Raw genomic sequence first — 19,725 nt, 5'->3', positions numbered from 1 at the left:
TCTATGAGGATCCTACTCTCTCTCTCCCTCCTTTTTTTGGTACCAGAAATTGAATGCAGAGGTGTTTATCCACTAAGCCACATCCTCAGCCCTTTTTATGTTTTCTTGGAGACAGGCTCTTGCTAAGTTGCTTAGGACCTCACAAAGTTGCCGAGGCTGGCTTTGAACTTGGGATCCTCCTGTTTCAACCTGCCGAGTTGCTGGGATTACAGGTCTGTGCCACCACCCAGTCTTTCTCACTTTCATTTTACTCTTTCCATTCTGGTTTGGATCTTGAATATCCCCCAGAGGCCCATGTGCTGAAGACTCAGTCCCTAATTGCAACAGTGTTCAGAAGTTGGATCATGAGATCTATCCTTATTAGTGGATTAACCCATTAGATGGATTAATAATTTGAATGAACTGTTGGAAGGTGATGGAAACTGTAGGAGGTGGGCCCTAACTGGAGGGGCATGTTCTGGAAGGGTATTTCTCTTGTGCCCACCCAGGTGCTTCCTGACTACCATGAGCTGAGCAGCGTTTCTTCACCATGCCCTTCCACCATGAAGTTCTGCTTCACCTGAGGCCCAAAGCCATGGAGCCAGCTGAGAACAGACTGAAACCTCTGAAACCATGAACCAAAAATAAATCTTTCCTCCTCTAAGTTGTTTTTCTCAGGTATTTGTCACAGGGATGAAAAGCTAACTAACATCCCCCACCCGCTTGATACTCAGTTTTTAAGGAGAGACCTGCTCCATAAAGCAATGGTAGCCATGAGTCAGAGAGTTCCTCCAATGCCCTTTCTTCCACCCCCTCTGTGCTGTGTGTTCTCACATAATTTTTCCTATGCTGTTCTTGAAATTAGGAGGGAGGATACATTTGAGAAATGAATTGATTTTGGAAAAACTCCAAAACAAAACAACCTCAGTAATTTTGAACTACATTCTTTAAAAAAAAGTTTACTGAGGGAGAATTCATCTGCCATATACTCACACACTTGAAGTCCACACTTGGAAGATCTATAGATCTCACAGCCATCCCCGAAAACAATTTTAGGATATTTTCTTCATTCTCAAAAGAAATCCATTAGCAGGCCTCCCTAGCCCCACGAATCAACCTTCTATCTCCAGATTTACCTTCTTTGTACCTTTCTCGATTTCTCAGAAATAGAACTGTACAATAGAAATACAGTCCTTTATTATTTGTGGTGAGCAGAGGGGTAGGTGCCACTCTTAGGACTTTAGAGTTAGATTCAAATATAAGACTTGTTCTTTCCACAGTTAGCCATTGGAGCAGCAGAGATGTAACTATTTGAAGACTTTTTAATGAAAGTAGTTTGGTGGGATGGGGAATAGGAGGATAACCATCTGGATGACCCCCTTTTTTCTCTTTGCTCTCAGCCCTGTCCTTCCCTACCAGCAGCCAAGAGAATAAGATATTGGGGGGCGGGGAAAGAAAACTTGAAAGCTTGGGGCTGTGAGGGGAAGAGAGGAGGAAAGGAGAACAAGAGAGAAATCAGATTGTAAGAAACTTAACACCTTAAAACACACGTGGGGGTGTTTCAGGGTGGCGCCATTTCTCCTCCTTTTTCTGACTGTAGGCCTGGAGTCTCCCTGCAGCTTTGCTGGCAGAAGTGTAGCCATGTGCCTCTGCAGGGAACCGGACTCAGCGAAGCACACTGTACTTTGAATACATTTGTCTATATTCTACATCCCCCACTATACTTTTTTATTTTTGGTACTGGGGATTGAACTCAGGGGCACTCAACCACTGAGCCACATCCCCAGCCCTATTTTGTATTTTATTTAGAGACAGAGTCTCACTGAGTTGCTTAGCACCTCGCTTTTGCAGAGACTGGCTTTGAACTCATGATCCTCTTGCCTCAGCCTCCTGAGCCACTGGGATTAGAGGCGTGGGCCACCATGCCTAACTCTGCCCTATACTTTAAATCATCTCTATTACCTAGTACAGTGTTAATGGTAAATAAATAGTTGTTACACTGTATCAAGCAATATGACAAGAATGCCTGCACATATTCAGTACAGATGGGACTGCCAGAGACCAATGACATCATATGTCAGAGAGCACCAGGGGCCTGCACAGCTGCGAGGTCTCAGCAGTGCGCCTGCATATCCCCTGGTTCATGTGGAGTCAGTGGGGGCATAGTGCTTGGTGTATGATTTCAGTTTTGATTTTTGGAACACTTCCCCTGAGTGTTTTGGATCCTCAGTTGGTTGAGCCCACTATGCTGAATGTGCCTATACAGAACTGCTGGTTATTTGGTGACATTCTTTTCAGTCCATGGAGAATCAGTGCTATCTGATTTATCTTTGTGGTCTCTGTAGCCCTCATCATTCCACACTGGCCTGCCACAGCTTGGGCCTTGGTGACAATGTTGCTCACATACTGTGGAAAAGGGTCCAGGACACAAAAACTTAGGAAAGGGCAGTCCTGAGACTCACACCATGATAAGGACCATGTCATAGGTCAGGCCTGAAACGTGGTAAGCAGCTTTCAAGGCAAGTCCATGAGTTGATTGAACAGATAACTCCTGCTTTCAGTCAGAAAGGGGCGTTGGTGGAAGACATTGGCAGGATCCTGCAGGTGCCGTTTCAGGCAGGGACTCTCAGTTTGGAAGCATTCTAGGTTCATGGACAAGGCTGGCCAATGACATGGTTGTTTCGGTCACCTTAGCCTGCTGTCATTAACTGTCCCATTCATGTAATTACCCCCCTTGCTTCTCTCATGCTCACAGAAGTGTCTCTGCCTGATTTGGTGTTCTGTGCAGGTGTGCTTTATGGAAGAGGATGTCCCAGCACACTGACCCCTGTGCTGGGACAGGCAAATGCCTACCTGACCCTCCCCAACAAGCTCCCTCTGCCTTTTAGATGAGTGTGCCTCTGTGCACCTTGAAACTCAGTCAGGTGACACCACAGTGTGAAATCAGATTTTAAGAAACTTAATACTTAGTTAGCAACAACAATTGACTCCAATAGGAAGGTACCACATGCAGACTTGCCTTAACAGTACCTACCAGCAAGCCACATCTTGAATGACAAGGTTGATTGAGAGCCAAGTTTGGTGCTGTTTGCTCCAATAGCTAAAACTGCTGGTCAGTACGTGCTCACATGTTTTTCTTTTTGGTGGTTCTGGGGATTGAACCCAGGGGTTCTCAACCACTGAGCCATACCTCCAACCCTTTGAATTTTGAGACGAAGTCTCCCTAAGTTTCCCAGGCTGGCCTCTAACTTACTATCTTCCTGCCTCAGTCTCCCAAGATGCTGGGTCCACCATGCCTGGCTCTCATGGCTTTTACTGTTGGGAGCAGCTCAAACTGAATGGCTCACAGAAACCCTTCCTTAACAGGAGGCTAGAAGATTCTAGCCCTCTCCACGTAGTTTGGAAATTCTCCATCCCCTTCCTTCTCTCCACTATAGTCTTGAGAGTCACCCAGCTGCTATCATTTATGGCTGTGTGAGAGGAGGAGAATCTCCAAACAAAGGTGGGGTCTGCCAAGGAGACTAGAGCCCCAACCCTACCCACCATTGAGGATCTATTCTAACATTTTGAAAACCACTGGGATCCAAGGTGAGGTCAACTGGATAGGAAAGTGGGAAAGTGGGAAGAGGAACAAAACCACTTACTCAAGGTGGGGCAGAGAATAAAGGGTGCTGAGGTCAAGTATTGCAGGAATCCAAGTCTGGCAGCAAGAGAAATGTGTGTGTGTGTGTGTGTGTGTGTGTGTGTGTGTAGAGAGAGAGAGAGAGAGAGAGAGAGAGAGAGAGAGAAGGTTAGGGTGAAGATTAGAGAGAAACGATGTACTCTTCTAGGGCATGGCAACAGCAATCACCTCCTCCAGCCAAGCCTGACCTGCCTAAAGTTACTACCAAATGAGGGCATTGGAACCAGGATAGAATGATACCATCCATAATCTACTCTTGCATTAACAGGAGGTTTCACCCAGTCTTCTCCTCCTTCTCCTCCTCCCACCTCTTCCTCTTCCCCTCCTCCTCCTGCTCCTCCTCCTCCTTCTCTCTCTTCTCCTCCTCTTTCCTTTTCCTTTCCCCTCTTCCTCCTCCTTCTCCTCCTTCTTCATCTTCTCTTCCTCATCCTTCTTCCTCTTCTTCTTTTCCTCCTCCCCTTCCATATCCTGCTCCTCTTTCTTCTCCTATGATTCCTCCCCTCCTCCTCTTTTCTTTTTCTGCTTCTCCTCTTCCTTCTTCTCCTTCCTCCTCTGATCCTCCTCCTCCTCCTTCTCTCCTAATCCTCCTCCTCTTCTCCACCTCCTTCCCCTTGGGATTCTCTGTTTTCTCCTTTCCTCCTTCTCCCTCTCCTTATTCTCCTTTTCCTCTTCCTCCTCCTCCTTTTCTGTTCCTCCTTCTTCATTTTCTTCTTCTCCACTTCCTTTTCCTTCTTTTCTTCCTCCTTCTTCCTCTTGCTTTCCATCTCCTCCACCTTCTTTTCCTTCTTCTCCTTTTCCTTTTCCTCCTCCTTCTTACTCTGCCTCCTCCTCCTTCATCTTCTTTTTATTCCTTTTCTTCTCCTTCTCTACCTCCTCTTTCTCCTCCTACTTTCCCCCATCCCTCTTTCCCTCCTCCTTCTCTTCTTTCCTCCTCCTCCTCCTTCTTCTTCACCTTCAACTTCTCCTACCCCTCTCTCTTCCTCTTCTTCTCCTTTTTCTTCTTCTCCTCCTTTTCTTACTACTACTTCTTCCTCTTTCTCTTCTTCCTCTTCTCCTTCCTTCTCCTCTCCCCTCCTCTTCTTCTTTTTACTCCTTCTCCTCCTTTTTTTCTTTTACTCTTCTCCTCTTGTTCTTCCTTCTTCTCCTTATCCCATCTTTCTCCACCTTCTTTTTCTTCTATTTCATCCTCCTCTTCTCTGCTTCCTATTCCTCTTATCCTCCTCCTTAGTCTTCTTCTACTTAGTCTTTTTCTCTTTCTTATCCTCTTCCTTTTCCTCACCCTCTTCCTTCCTATTCCTCTTCCCCTCTTCCTTCTCCTCCTTCTTTTCTCCTCCTCCTTTCCTCCTCCTTCTACTTTTCCTCCTTTCCTCCTTCCTCTACCTCTCCTCCCCTTCCTCTTCCTTCTGACTTTTATGTCTTCCTCTTTTTCTACTCCTCCTCTTTTCTTTCTCCTCTTTTTAAAATTTTTTCTTATTCTTCTTTCTCTTTCCTCTTCCTCCTAATTCTTTATCTTCTCATTTTCTTCCTTTACGTGTTCTCCTTTTCCTTCTACTTCCTTTTCTCTTCTTCTTCTTCCTCCTCCTCCTCCTTCCTCTCCCTCTTCCCCTCCTCATTTTCTCCTCTTACTCCTTCTTTTTCTTCTTCTTTTTCTCCTTCTACTTTTCTTCTTCTCCTCCTCATACTTTTTTTTCTTTTTCTTCTCCCCTCCTCCTCCATCTCATTTTCCTCTTCCCCCTTCTTCTTCCTTTTCCTCTCCTCCTCCTCCTCCTCTTCTTTCTCTCCTCCTCCTCCTCCTTATTCTCATCCTTTCTCTTCCTCTCATCCTCCTCCTTCCCCTCCTCTCTTCAACCTCCTCCTTCAACTGTTCCTACTTTTCCTTCTCCTTTCTTTTTTCTTCCCCTCCTTCTCTTCCTTTTTTCCTTCTTCTTCTCCATCTCCTCCTCCTCCTTCTTTTCTATTCATTCTCCTCTTCCTCCTTTTCCCTCCTTTTACTCTTCCCCTTTTTCTACTTCTTCATCTTCTGCTCCTCCCTGTCTTCCTCCTCCTCCTCCTCCTCTTCCCACCCCACTTCCTCTCCTCCTTTTCCACCTCCTTTTCTTTTTATTCTTTTCCTTATCCTCCCTCCTCCTGTCTCCTCATCTGCTCCTCCTCCTTCTTCCCTTTCACCTTCTCTTTCTCTTCCTTCTTCCTCTTGTCCTTTGCCTATTTCTCCTTTTCGTTCATCTCCTTCTCATTCTCCTCCTCCTCTTTTTCTTTCTTCTCTTCTTCTGCTCCGTTTCCTCCTCTCTTCCCTTTCCCCTCCTCTTGTTTTTCCTTCTACTCCTTCTCTTCCTTCTTAGTCGTCTTTTTCTTCTCTTCCTTCCTCTCACTATTCCTCCTCTTCTTTGCCTCCTTCACCTTGTTTTTTGCCTTTCACCTTCTCCTCCTCCTGTCATCTTCCTTGTCTTCTCCTCCTCCCCTAATTCTCTTCTCCTCCTCCTCCTCTCCTTCTTCACCTTCTCCTCTTCTTTTCCCCCTTTCATTCTTCTTCCTCCTCTGCTGCCACTGCTGTTTCTTCTTCTCCACCTCCTCCTCCTTCCTCTTTTTCTTATCTCCCTGCTGAGGGCCATTGCCAAGTAGGAATGACGCATCGAAATTTCCTTGCCAGCGTACCCCTTGTTAAATGGACTTGCCTTGGAATTTTGCTGTTGACATTGCATGTAAGGTGACCTTGCTCAAGGACCAGGGCGGATCCGGGTTTAGAGCTGATCAGGTTTGAGGAAGTATCCTGGTCCTTGGGTTTAGGGCGTTCCCGGTTTAAGACAAGTTTAAGGCATCCCGGTTTAAGACAATATGGGTTTTAGGGAAGTTGGATGTTGAAGATTATTGCTGCTGGGAATAGGGCGTTCCTGCTGCTTGAGTTCCCGTTGAGTTCTCGTGAGATTCAGAAAGTATTGGAGAAGAAAGCCTCGTGGAGTAGGTGAATTGGGCGGCAGCAGAACTTGGATTTCCCCAGAACGTGTGTAGAGGCCGGTGTGAGTTCGGGAATAAAGAATTGCTGTTTGAATCTACAAAGCTGTGTGGTGGCTCGTGATCTTGTGCCCAGCCAAGACATTGGCATCTCCCTTCTCCTCTGTCTTTTTCTGCTCACTCTCCTTCTCTTCTTCTTTTCATTCTCCTCCTCCTCCTTCTTTCCCTCTTCCCCTCCTCCTCCTATTCTCTTCCTCTATCTTCTCCTCCTTTCTTTCTCTGCTTTCTCCTTCTTCCTCTTTCTCTCCTCCTACTCTTCCTTCTCCCTCTCTTCCTTCTTTTCCTCCTTTCTCTTCCCCTTCCCCTCCTTCTCCTTTTCCTCCTCCTTCTGCTTCTCCTCATCCTTCCTCTTCCTCTCCTCCTCATCTTCCTCTTTTTTCCTTTCCCCCTTTCTTTTCTTTCCTCCTCCTTCTTCTTCTCTTCCTTCTCATTCTCCTCCTCCTCCTACCTCTTTATCTTCCTTTCATCCTCCTACCTCTCATCCTCCTACCCCTCATCCTCCTACCCCTCCTCTTCCTCCTCTTCCTCTTTTACTCATCTTTTTTTCTTTTCTTCTTTTTCTCCTCTTCATCTTCCTCTTCCCCTTCTTTTCCTCCTCCTGCTCCTTCTTCCTCCTCTTTTCCCTTTCTCCTCTTTTCCTTCCTCTTATACTTCACCTTCTCCTCCTCCTCCTTTTTCTTTTCCTCCTATCTTCCTCTTCTTTTCCTTCTTCTCATCCTCCTCTTTTGCTTTCATTCTCTCCTCCTCCTCCTCCTCCTTAGTCTTCTACTTACTCTTCTTTTCCTTCTCCTTCTCCTCCTTCTTGTTCTCCTCCTCCTCTTTCTTCAGCTTCTCCTCTCCTCCTTTTTCATCTTCTCCTTCTTCCTTTTGTGTCCTCCTGTTCCTCTCCTCCTCTTCTCCTTTTCTCCTCTTCCTTCTTATATATTATATAAAATTATTAGAACCCCCCATTGGCTGTCTTCCTTCTTTTTATGAGGTGATGGGTATGAACCCAGGTCCTTACATGCTGGGCAAGAGCTCTACTCCTGAGGTCATCCCCAGTACAGATGTCTTTCTTGTAATACTGAATTTACCATAGTATACAAGGTTAGAAGTGGCAAAATTAAAGCTGATGAAAATATATAAAATGTTTTAAAAACAAAATTTTCCTATCATAACAGTCTTCTCCATTGAGCAGAATATAGCAACATCAATTTTAGGACAGACCTTTTAAAGTTCTTTGAATATATGACCTATGGTTTTACATTTATAGATGTGTCTTCTACAAATGATCTTTCAATATTTAAGAATATTTTTTCATGGAAGAATGAAATATTGACACTGTTTAGATATTATTAGAAACCCCCATTGGCTGTATTCTTTCTGTGGTTAGAAAACACCCAAATAAAGCACCTGACCTTATCTAATTCAAGATGCCACTTTTGTTGTCAAAGTAGGACAATTTCTTGCAAACTTCAGTTATATATCTTAGGCACAATATTTATTACTCCATTAAATAAGAGCGCTTACTGTCACACCACTTTTGTACCAATTCAAGAATGATTGAATATCTTCTTCATTATTGTACAAGCAGCAGCAGCATTGTGGAAAATATAATGGGCTATGGTCTAGATTTGAGTCATCCTGCCTCTGCACTTACCACTTGAGTTATCCTGGGATAACAGGTAATCCCAGCAATCAGTTTCTTCATCCATAATTGCAAGGCTATTGAGGGATAAATGAGACTGTTATAAAATGTTTGTATGTAGCATGGAGAAAGTGATACTATCCACTATCCTGATGCTGAATAGCTTACACCACCATTTTTACAAATGAAAATGCTATCACCTAAACTCAACAGCATGAAAAAAAATGTAATGACTTCAGATTTATGGGTAGGATCATATTTACTCATTTTGTAACAGGTGTAATTAGTAATAAGCACCTCTGTAATTATTCATGATATTAAAAAACATACAAGGTACTGTACACTTTTAAGATTATCCTAATGAAAAGGTAAAAATGTGTCCTAAAAATAATTATTAAACTTGAGCATCATATTTACATTATACATTTGTATGTCTATATTTTAAAACTATACAATAGTTTTGCTATGTATAGACTTCGGAAAATACAGGTAAGCAAACAAGGAAAAATAATCCCACTAGAGATAAATACTGTTAATCTTTTAGTAAGTTACCTTTCAGAGTTGTGGAAGTAGTAATAATAAAGTACTTTATACAGTATTAACAACTGGTGATGTTATATCAGCATGTTTTTTGAAAATAAAATTCAAATGTAACGTATCTTAGAAGATATACCATGCCAAAACTATGAATGTACTTTATAGGAAATACTTTAACAGCAAATATATTCTGTATTGGTACAGGTATGGTTTTGAGAATGTCAGATTGGAAGAATAATGTTCATCCTTCTCAAAAAGTTGCCACTTTATAGAAATGATCTTTTTTAGTACTGCCAGCTCTGTAAAGTATTATAAGCTCTCTGATTTATACCATCATCCCCAATTTAATAGATAAGGAAATAGGAGCAAAGACAAATGCCAACTTCAAGTCACAACATGACTAAATGGTAGAGCCTGGAATTACCTCAGATGACTCCTTACTAAAGCCAAACTTGTGTTTGATGCTGTAGTATTTTAAAAGCTATCAAATAGGATAAAAGATAATATCATCTATACAACACTCTCATGTTCTGGGTATATTTTCTTTACTTATACTTTATTAATATGGAAATATGTTGTATAACTGAAGGCGCCAAAAAAGAAAAATAGAGCTGTTTATGTAGCTTGAGCACTTTAGCCATGCTTGAGGCCTTGGATTCCATCCCCAGCACTGTGTTTTAGTCAGTCCTGGACAAAATTCACAATATCAAACTGTGATTTCAGTCTGGGCTGTGGCTCAGTGTTAAAGCATGTGCCTAGCATGTGTGAGGCAAGGGGTTCAATCCTCAGCAGCACATACATATAAATAAATAAAATAAAGGTACTGTATCCATTTACAACAACAAACATTAAAAATACCTGATTTCTTTTTTATACTGGGATTGAACCCAGGGCTTGAGCATGTTAAACACATACTCTACCACTGATCTACACTCCAGCCCCTCAAACTCTGAGTCTGAATGTCAGTGTCCATCTGAGAAACAGGATGAAGTACACAAGAAATGTATAAATTCTGAGTATTTGGTATCACATGACAAATAAAAGTATATAAATATCAGAGACACGTGCAAGCAACAGGAAACAGATTTCATCCTCATTAAACTTGTCCCTATGTATATGTCAGTTACCTAAGCTCTGGCTACCTGGTTGAATGTCTTGAATTTGACAAAAACTATAACTACTGAAGATCCACCTAAGTGCTTCATATGAAGTCTCAAAGCAACTGGCCTAAGAGAGTTAAGTAAAATAAAAACATGGCTGACAAAATTCAAAAATGGTACCATTTATTTTTAAAATTATAAAGCTATAAATAGGTTTTAAAAATGCAAATAGTAGGGTATAAACATGAAAGGTAAAATGTTCTTTAACCTATATAACTTCTAGTTCTCCACAACTGCAGTCCTAATATGGCAGACATTAGCTATATACATGGCTAAAACTGAAATTTAAAAATATGGTTTCTCAAACGATTTATAGTAGAGGGGATGGAGAGAGAGTAGGGGAGGGGAGGGGAGGGGAGGGGTGAGAGGACAGTGGAGAATGGGATAGACAGCAGAATACATCAGTCACTAGAAAAGCAATTTGTAAATCAATGGAAATGTAACTGATGTGACACAGCAATCTGTATACGGGGTAAAAATGGGAGTTCATAACCCACTTGAATCAATCTGTGAAATATGGTATAATAAGAACTATGTAATGTTTTGAACAACCAACAATAAAATAATTAAAAAAAAATATGGTTTCTCACACTAGCTATATTGCAGTTGTACAGCCACCACAGGGGGCTAGAGGCTATCACACTGGATGTGCAGATAGGAAGCATTTCCACCATCACAGAATGTTCACTGGATAGCACTGATGTAATCACATTCAAGCACTTGCACATATACATACATATTTTATTATTATGAGTTCTTTCTAAGTCCCTTATATTTTTCCAAGTCCCAGATATTTTTCAAAATTTTCTTCCTGTTCTGGGGCTGTCTTCTTACTTTTTCTTAACGGTGACTTTAAGGCACAAAAGTTATTTTTGATGAAGTCCTAGTCAACCTAAAGCTTGAATACAAAATGGCTATTTCCTCCCAAGAGTTTCAGTTCCTGTATCTAGATCTGCGATCCATTTTGAGTCAAGTTTTGTATGTGGCATGAGGTAGGGGTCATTTTGTAACTTATAAGTTGTCACAGCACCATTAGTGTAAGACTCCTCTGTCCTTACTGAGTGGTATTGATACCTTTGAGAACCAACCAGCAACATCTAAGATTTCTTTCTGGACTCTCAGTTCTGCCCCTTTGCTCTATTTATTCACACACCTACACTGTCTCCATGACTATAGCATCGCAGTAGTGAGACAAGTCCTCCCACTTTGCTTTTTTGAAGTTGATAGGGCTTTTCTGGGTCCCTTATTTTTTTTCCCTTATGATTTCATGTTAATTTTATCAGTTGCTTGTCAGTTTCTGCAAGTAATGTGGCTGGGATTTTGATAAAAATTGTTTTCACTTTGGGTAGCATTGCCATCTTCATTAGATCTTTTATTTCTTTCCACTTTTTTTCTTATGCCTTTATCCTTTTTGATATTACTATAAATAGAATTTTCTTAACCTCATTTTTGGAACATTGTTAGTATAGAAACAAAATGGATTTTAGTATATTGCTTTTGCAACTTTTTGAATTCAGTTTTAAAATGAATTTCCTATGATTTTCTATGCACAAGAATATGTCAGCTGTGAATACATATACTGGTTATCACTTACCCCAAGCACTTGAGATCAAAAGTGTTTCAGATTCTTGGACTATTTACATATATATATCTTGGGACATGTATACCCCTTATACACAAAACCTGATGGCAATTTTATGTAATATTTGTAGTGTGTCTGCATTTTTTTAAAAATATTTTTTAAGTTGTTGATAGACCTTTATTTATTTATTTATATGTGGTGCTGGGAATCGAACCCAATCCGTCATACATGCTAGGCAAGTGCGCTACCACTGAGCCACAGCCCCAGACCCATGTGTCTGCATTTTGATTATGGTTTGTCATGTAAGGTCAAGTGTGGAATTTTCTACTTGTGGCATCATTTCAGTGCTCAGAGTTTCAGATTTTGGAGAATTAGGAATGCTTAACCTGTAGTTTTTAACTTGAAAACATCATGAACCATTATGAAAGAACGTTAGATTTTATCTAGTGCTTTTCTGCATCTGTTACGACAATCTATGTGGGTTTGTCCTTTATTAATATGGTATGGTTGGATCTTCATTACTAACTTGCTAAAATTTATAACCTCCATTTTGTCATCTTTTTCACTGCTGAGACTAAAAAGATCTGACCAACACAATAATAGAGGAGGAAAAGTTTATTTGAGGGCTCACGATTTCAGAAGTCTTAGTCTGTATAAAGAAGGCCAGCTCCATTCCTTGGGGATGGCAGAGGGAAGGGGCTCACATCATGATCCAGAACTAGAAAGAATCCACCGGCCAGATACAAAAATATACCCAAAGTCATGTCGCAATTCCCATCTCCTCCAGCCACACCCTACTACTTCATTTACCACTCAGTTAATCCTATCAGGGGATTAAATCACTGATTGGGTTAAGACTCTTATGACCCAATCATTTCTCCTTGCACTGACTCACATGTGAACTTTTGGGGGACACATCACATCCAAAACATAACATTCGGCCCCTGGCCCCCAAAAGCTTTCAACCATCTCACAATGCAAAATATATATTTTTTCCATTTCTGAGAGTCCCCATAGTCAACAGTTCTGAGATTGCTCAAAGTTCAAGTCCAAAGTCTTCTATGAGGCTCAAGGCAATCTTGCATTGTGAGCTTCTATAAAATTAAAAGCGATTTATAAGTATCCAATATATAATGGTATAGAGTAAACATTTCCAGTTAGAAAATTAGAAGGAAGGGATAGGATTAAAGCAAGACTGAAATCCATCTGTGGCTCCATGTCTGGCATCTGGGGCACATGGTATCTTGAAGTTCTCTCCAAAGGGTATGTGTAGCTCTATCTCTATGGCCTTGTTTGTTGAAGCCCAAGTGGTCTTTATGTTGGCTCGTCTCTGCTCAATTCCTGCAGCTTTCCTAGGACGATCTTCCACATTACTGGCATTTCCTTAATCTCAGGGGTCTCCACTGCACCTTTGGCTTCCTCCTCACATCTCCACACTGACTTTTCAGGGGGTGCCTGCAGGGACTACAACCCTGCCTGGCCTTCCTTCGAAATCTTGGTAGAAACCTCATAAACCCCCTAACTCCAGCATCCTGCATTCCTGAATAACCAGCACCACATAGTGGATGCCAAGTTCTGCTGCCATCTTGAGCAGTAGCCAAGCCTCCAGGGACCCTTGTGGTAGCAGTCTCTGAGTGTCTTGGTGGCTGAGGACACTGATAAAACTTCCTAGGCCCCCTTTTGCAAGAAGGGTGCTCCACTGGTCTTTTCTCAAGAGAATTTTCACCTTTTACTTCCTTGAGCTTGAGATGGGTATGGTCTTGCCAGCTCCTGAGATGCCCTCAAGCCATCTTTCTTACGGTCTCTAGGCAAAGTCTTCAGCATTTCTGTAGTAGCAGTGAAGTCTTTAACAACCACAACTTCCTTAGCTCTAGTTTTACTCAGGACTTTCAAGTTCACTTTTTCCAAATCTTTCTGCTCCTGATTATCACAATAAATTTGGCTAAAAGTTGCCAGCAATATCTATGCCACTTCCTGAAGGTTATGCTGCCTAGACATTTCTTCTGCCAGATTAAGAAGTCCATCACTTCTAAAATCAACCTCACAGAAAGTCTCTGGACATGGGCAAAATGAAGATAGCTTCTCAGCCAGAACATAATACAAATGGCCTCTACCCCAAATTCCAATAGAGTCATCCTCTGAACCCTCTTGAGCCCTGTCTTCATTGTCTCCAGTCTTATTGGCATTCTGGTCTTCTGAGCTCCCACCAGAATCAGCCATTAAGCTCTGCTTACAACAATCTAAAGTATTTCCAGCTTGCACTATTAAACATCTCCAAATTCCTCCCACCAATTCTAAAAAGCTCAAAAAGCTTCTGAACCACATGGTCAGGTTAGTCACATCAATAACTCGACTTCTTGGAACAAATTTCTGTCTTAAGTCAGTTTTTTTCACTGTTGTGACTAAAAGCATCTGATCAGCACAATTATATAGGAAGAAAAGTTTTATTTGATGGTTCATGGTTTCAGAAATCTTAGTCCATAGAAGGCTGGCTCCATTCTTTGGGGCCTGAGGTGAGGCTGAACATCAGGGCAGAGGGAAGTGCTGACATCATGATCAGAAAGCAAAATCTACTTGCCAGATACAAATATATATACTCAAAGCTACACCCCAATTCCCACCTCCTCCAGCCACACCCTGCACTTCAGTTACCACTTAGTTAATCCCTATCAGGATTAAATCCCCCATTGGGCTAAGACTCTTACAATCTAATCATTTCTCCTCTGATCTTTCTTGCACTGTTGCTCACATGTGAGCTTTTGGGAGATACCTCACATCCAAGCCATAACAATTCCCAAATCAACTCTTGAGGAATTTTGTGGTCATCTGTAGACATGTAGAGAGTAGTGAAATATTTGTCACCCAGACTACATGTTCCCAGATGAGGCCTAACAAGGTGATGCTCTGCCTTCTTGCTTTAGTTCTCATGGAGATGACAAAAGGATGAAGGTGGAAAGCAGTTCAGTGCGGTTCAACAGTTTAGAGGCTCTGGCTCAGGCTGGACAGGACTTGAATTCCAACTTTGGCACCTGTTAGTGGAACAGCCTCAGGCATGTCACTGAACACTTCCGAATCTGTTTTACTTTTGTAGAATGAAGAAAACACAGAATCTATGTGAGACATACATATGTCTATGTGTACACATATGTACACACACACATACCTATTCTCCTAGGAGCAATGGTTCCACAGTCTATGTTGTGGTTACTTTATGGAGCATAACAATTGTGATAATGAGAGCTGACTATATATTAGCTTAAATGATGTTTAGATGTTAAACCTTGAATTTCTGGCATAAATTCCACTTGATTATGGTATGTAATATTTTTATATGCTAGTAGATTTTGTTTGCTAGTAATTTATTAATAATTTTTGCATCTGTATTCATAAAGGATATTGGTATGTAGTATTCTTGAAATGTCCTTGTCTTGTTTTGGCCTCACAGGATGAGTTTGGGAAACGTTCTCTCCTTTCTTTGGGAAGAGTGTGCAAAGACTGGGTGCTGATTTTAATGTTTGGTACAATTCAGTGGTGAAGCTATCTGGGCCTGGAATTGTCTCTGTGTGACTTTTAAAATTACTAAATCTTTTCCCTTGTTATTGCCAATTTTCTTTTAAACCTGCTTTTATGTAGGACACAAAATGATAAGGATATTATCTCTTAAGCCCATTTTAAATTACTAATTCTCTATTTTCCCTTGTTATTTCTAGCTGCATTTCAATCCAGCTTTTAGGCAGAATCACAAGTGATAAGAATATCATCTCTTAAGTCCAGTTAAGTTCAAGAAGGAAACTAGGCACACTGGTGTATGCCTGTAATCCCAGCAGCTTGGGAGGCTAAGGCAGGAGGATCATGAGTTCAAAGCCAGCCTTGACAACTTCTTGAGGCCCTAAGCAACTTAGTGAGATCCTTATCCTGTCTCAAAATATAAAAAGGGCTGAGATGTGGCTCAGTGGTTAAGCATACCTGGATTCAATCCCCAGCACCCCCCCCAAAAAAAAATTCAAGAGGAAAATATATGTCATCAACATTTGGAAGATTCAGATAAACATCTACCAAAATTACATCTCTATTCTTAACTCTGCTGTCTAGCTTCAACACAGATAAACATTTCATCACCTCTCGTGGTTTTGCGAAATTATGAACAAGAAATTTCAGTCCTTTCTACATAAGATTTATTTACAAACAATCTTAACTGACACTTGCAGCAAGGTCCTATGATTATTAACTGAAGTTTATACATTGCTCAAGATAATATACAGATATGTGTACCTACCTACCTGTCTTTCAACCTATCTACAAAAGTAACAGTTGTCTCAGAATCTGTCAGGAAGGCAGGAGTAGAGAAAACATGGGAACAGAATTCTGGAGTCTCAGTTCTGATGCCAGCTCCAACTTACACAAGAGACTTTAATCTTTTTCTCCCACTGATAAAACTAGGTTAAGCCTGATGATCAACAGGATTCCTTCTGGTGTAAAATATAAAATGACTTATTCTACAACAATTCCATTCCCATTGCTACTAACTCAGAGTGATCAAAATGAAAAGATTTTTGTTATGTACATGTACATACATACACACACACCCACACTCACACCCACACGTCATTCTTACAGAACCAACCAACCACTTTCACAAAGTCTTAAAAGAGAAAAAAGAGCAAGAGGAAGTCTGTGGTTAAATAATATAATTCCAACAACTCATAAAGTCCTAAGCCTGCTATGAAACAATTGTTGCTTATTTTCTTTGTATATATATATTATATTTGTCTTTTCACAATGCTCACTTTTTAAAAAGCACTATTTCATGTGAGGCATCTAATAAGAAGGTCACTTTTCAGAAATCATGAGCCTATCAGAGAAACTGAATGGTATTTCATCAGTTGTCTCGACTGGCACATTACTTCTACTGAAGTGGCAGGAGTAATGATGGGTATGATAATTTGAAATAAATGCATTAGGAGTCCGGCTGCAATGACACCTGTCTGATGGCATAACACTGTTTGAATTACTAAGATGTGAATGGTAGACACCATGGAATGAGTCCTGAGATGAATGATAGTGCCCTGCTCCCCCCAAGGTGGATGTGGAGCTATGGTAAGGCCCATCAGACATAAGACGTGTAGGAAGGCAAGTCTTTCTTCCCAGACTTCGGTGCATGTCTAATTTAGCGATGAGAGGCTTCCCGACGTTCACTTCCTGCTTCTCCTCCACAGTATCTTCCAGTCCTGAGTACTGATAAGACAAACATACTGTGAAGATTAGATGTTCCTGAAAAGGAAAAGAAATGAGGTTTACAATTTTATCAATGTTAAAAATATCAATCTTAAGATATAATTCCCATACATACAACAAAAAGCCATTCAGCCCTCTATCCCAGGTTCCAATTCTCAAGGCATCCTCTTCCTCTTCCCTAAATCAAAAAAGGCTGGCCATTAGTCATCTTCTTTTCCTTCCTTCAATACTTAACTGAACAAGATAATGGCCTAAACCTTTAAGAGATGACTTTAGCTAATACATAGTTATGCGGCTATGAGTAAGTTAAAAACTCAACTTTTCTAAGGATATGACTTTATGTAGAGCTAGCTTCTCATTAGCAAATCAACTAGAAATTTAATAAAAAGATTAAAGAGGAATTCCATACTAATTTGCTGTATATTCTGTGGAAAGTCATAGAACAAGGAAATGATGATTCAAAAATGCTAAGATATTTAAAAGTAGAATATGCTGTATTTTCCTAACTTCTCAGGAGTATGGATGATAAACACACATACTCTCACACAAAAATCCTCAAAGTAGAATATGCTGTATTTTCCTAACTTCTCAGGAGTATGGATGATAAACACACATACTCTCACACAAAAATCCTCAAGCCACTACCAGGGATAGAATATAAGGACACTGAGAGGACCCACTGTAGATCGGTTATCTCAACTTCAATTTAATAACCAATAAAGCAGCATATGTATAGATTTTTCCAACAGACTTTTCAGTTTCAAATAATTTTTCATTAGTAGCTATAATTAGGAAAAGTAGTAACCTTTAATTTTTGCAGTGAACTGAGTCTTGTATACAGGCAATGCTTGGGAAGATCCTTTGATACTAAATAGCTGCCAGTTTCTTCAGGAGTTCCTTTATTTGCATCTTTTGGATCAATATCCAGGTCCTGTGGGGTGGGGGGGGAATCAGTGAATGTTATTAATGAAATCAATCAGTCACACACTGTCTATGATAGAACATCTTGACAGGTATTGCTCTCATGAATTTGACATAAGGAGTGATTCCTTACCCAGGATTAAAGAAGCAATGAAAACCATATTCTATGATTACAATAGAATTGTAAATTCTGTACTAATATATTTAAAAAGTAAAGTTAGCTCTGAAAGGGTAGTGCTAACTTTACTACTCTTTGAAATACTTATTATCCTACTCAAGTTTCTTTTTCAGTAGAGAGAACCCCATTAGTAATTAGCTCCTGAATTCTTTCTCGTTATGATCATATGTTTAGAATATTTAAGAAGAATAACTGAATAAGCTAAAGTCAGCCCTTCCCTTTTTCTTTTTTTAGAGTCAACCACTGGTGAAGGATACTGCCCTTCTGCTTTTCTGGAGGGACGCCCCAGCAACACTGGGTGGCCTAACCTGAGCAGTGCTGCTATCACTGGAGGCCGGTTGAAACTAACTGAGTGATTCCGTACTAAATCATTTGCTGTCACATGAAGCAATAGGTTCCATGAAGTCTCTATAAATAATAAAAGTGACATTTTGGACTTGTTTCTCTTAGTCCTTGCTTACTACTCAGTTTGTCATACCTATGTAGAAAGAGGGGTACTATTTATTAGATTCTTTTGATCAATAAAAAATAAATACTAGAAATAAATGTTTGGAAAGAATAGAATTAGATTTCTATTCTTCCAATATATGACCATAACTTTACAAGTAAGTTTTATGAGTTATAATAACACAATGGAAACAATAGTTTTTTAAAAGAAAAATCCCCCCACTCTATATATGTACGTGTATGTATAAATAAAATATTTTGTTCTTCTACATTTGACATCCTTTTTAAGGTCTGAGAAAGGCATCCTTTCTGAGTGAACTTTAGACATTTTAAAATTAGACAAACTTAAGGTATTTTGGCAAAAATAATAAATATCATGATCAATGTTTCTAAACTACAAAGAAGTAACACTTATATAAATACATTTCCCTGAGAGGGAGGGCACAGGCCACAGACTCACTGATTCACGGACACGGTCACGGGCTCATGGGTCACGAATAAATAACTTCATATACACTTTGCACACGGATCACTAGGCAATGCTGAGCTGACGTGGATCTGGGGCGAACAGTCTGGGCCTCTCAAAACACACACTGAACCCGGATTGGCTGAATTCAAGCTCCCGTTCGCCTGATTCCCGCAGACAAACAGCTGTGACTCAGCACTAATCCATCTGGCTGAAACAACTGGTCAGCCCTTCTGATCCTACGGAGGTAAATGCCTACCAAGCCTTCATAGGTAGTGGCCACAGGTTTGAAACGGGGCTTGGGAGAGACATTAAGGACCCACCCGTTGCATTGGTCGCCCGGCAAAGGGAAACGAACTGTCGCCATTTGCAAGAGACACCACCATGGCAGAGAACTGACGTCATAAGACTGCGGTGGAGGAGATAACTTCATTGAAACCTGCGGCTACAGGTGTGTAATTCCCTAGCCTTCCCTCTCCACACATAGGGGAAACCTTAAGGGCCCCTCCCAGCTCTCCTGTAAGGGCCCCTCCCAGCTCTCCCGTGAGCGCAATAGCCAGACCGAGGGAATCAGAGGTGGCGCGGGACCCGCGGCGCGGAACTACTGCTCCCACCAGGGCTGACAGCTGAGGTCTCTTGCACCAGCTACTGGGGGCGTGGCTACCGGAGGGCAAGTAAAATTCGCTGAGGATTCTTAGCCCCAAGCTCTACAAACTTAGGGTCTGAGGGAATGGCAAACTGGAAGAGTGTGCCCAGTCGTTCATGAAAATAGGGCTTCCGGGAGCAGCAGACCTGGCTTGTAGCCAGTATTGTGGTGAGCAGCACCCGTGAGAGGGGCCTGGCTAGAGGAAAAGTGGGACGTGACTAGACACAAGAGGAGGCCCTAGGCACTCAGGATTGGA

At 41.1% G+C, this 19,725-nt stretch overlaps 1 protein-coding gene and 1 long non-coding RNA gene across 4 annotated transcripts in view; one reads left to right on the top strand and one right to left on the bottom strand.

Annotated features, from left to right (window-relative positions):
- The window catches only part of LOC308631420, a 42,993-nt gene extending 23,593 nt beyond the window's left edge, over nt 1-19,400 (top strand). Inside the window, exon 4 of the long non-coding RNA XR_014018193.1 lies at nt 18,145-19,400. This is a non-coding gene — a long non-coding RNA (uncharacterized lncRNA). The remainder of the gene's footprint in view (nt 1-18,144) is intronic.
- MALT1 (MALT1 paracaspase) overlaps nt 15,735-19,725 on the bottom strand; it is a 68,038-nt gene continuing 64,047 nt past the window's right edge. For 2 of the 3 annotated variants that reach the window (XM_081262631.1, XM_081262632.1), the window contains 2 exons: nt 17,617-17,742; nt 15,735-16,847 (listed from right to left, as the gene is read on the bottom strand). In XM_081262631.1, coding sequence (XP_081118757.1) covers nt 16,407-16,847; nt 17,617-17,742 — 567 coding nt within the window. In that variant the 3' untranslated portion in view covers nt 15,735-16,406. The remainder of the gene's footprint in view (nt 16,848-17,616; nt 17,743-19,725) is intronic. The other variant, XR_014018192.1, reaches the window with a different exon arrangement.

This window comes from Spermophilus citellus (assembly GCF_964194105.1).
Source record: "Spermophilus citellus genome assembly, chromosome: 12".
In the NCBI taxonomy this organism is placed as follows: domain Eukaryota; kingdom Metazoa; phylum Chordata; class Mammalia; order Rodentia; family Sciuridae; genus Spermophilus; species Spermophilus citellus.
Note: the sequence above shows the minus strand (reverse complement) of the source record. Positions and strands in the feature narration are given on the sequence as shown.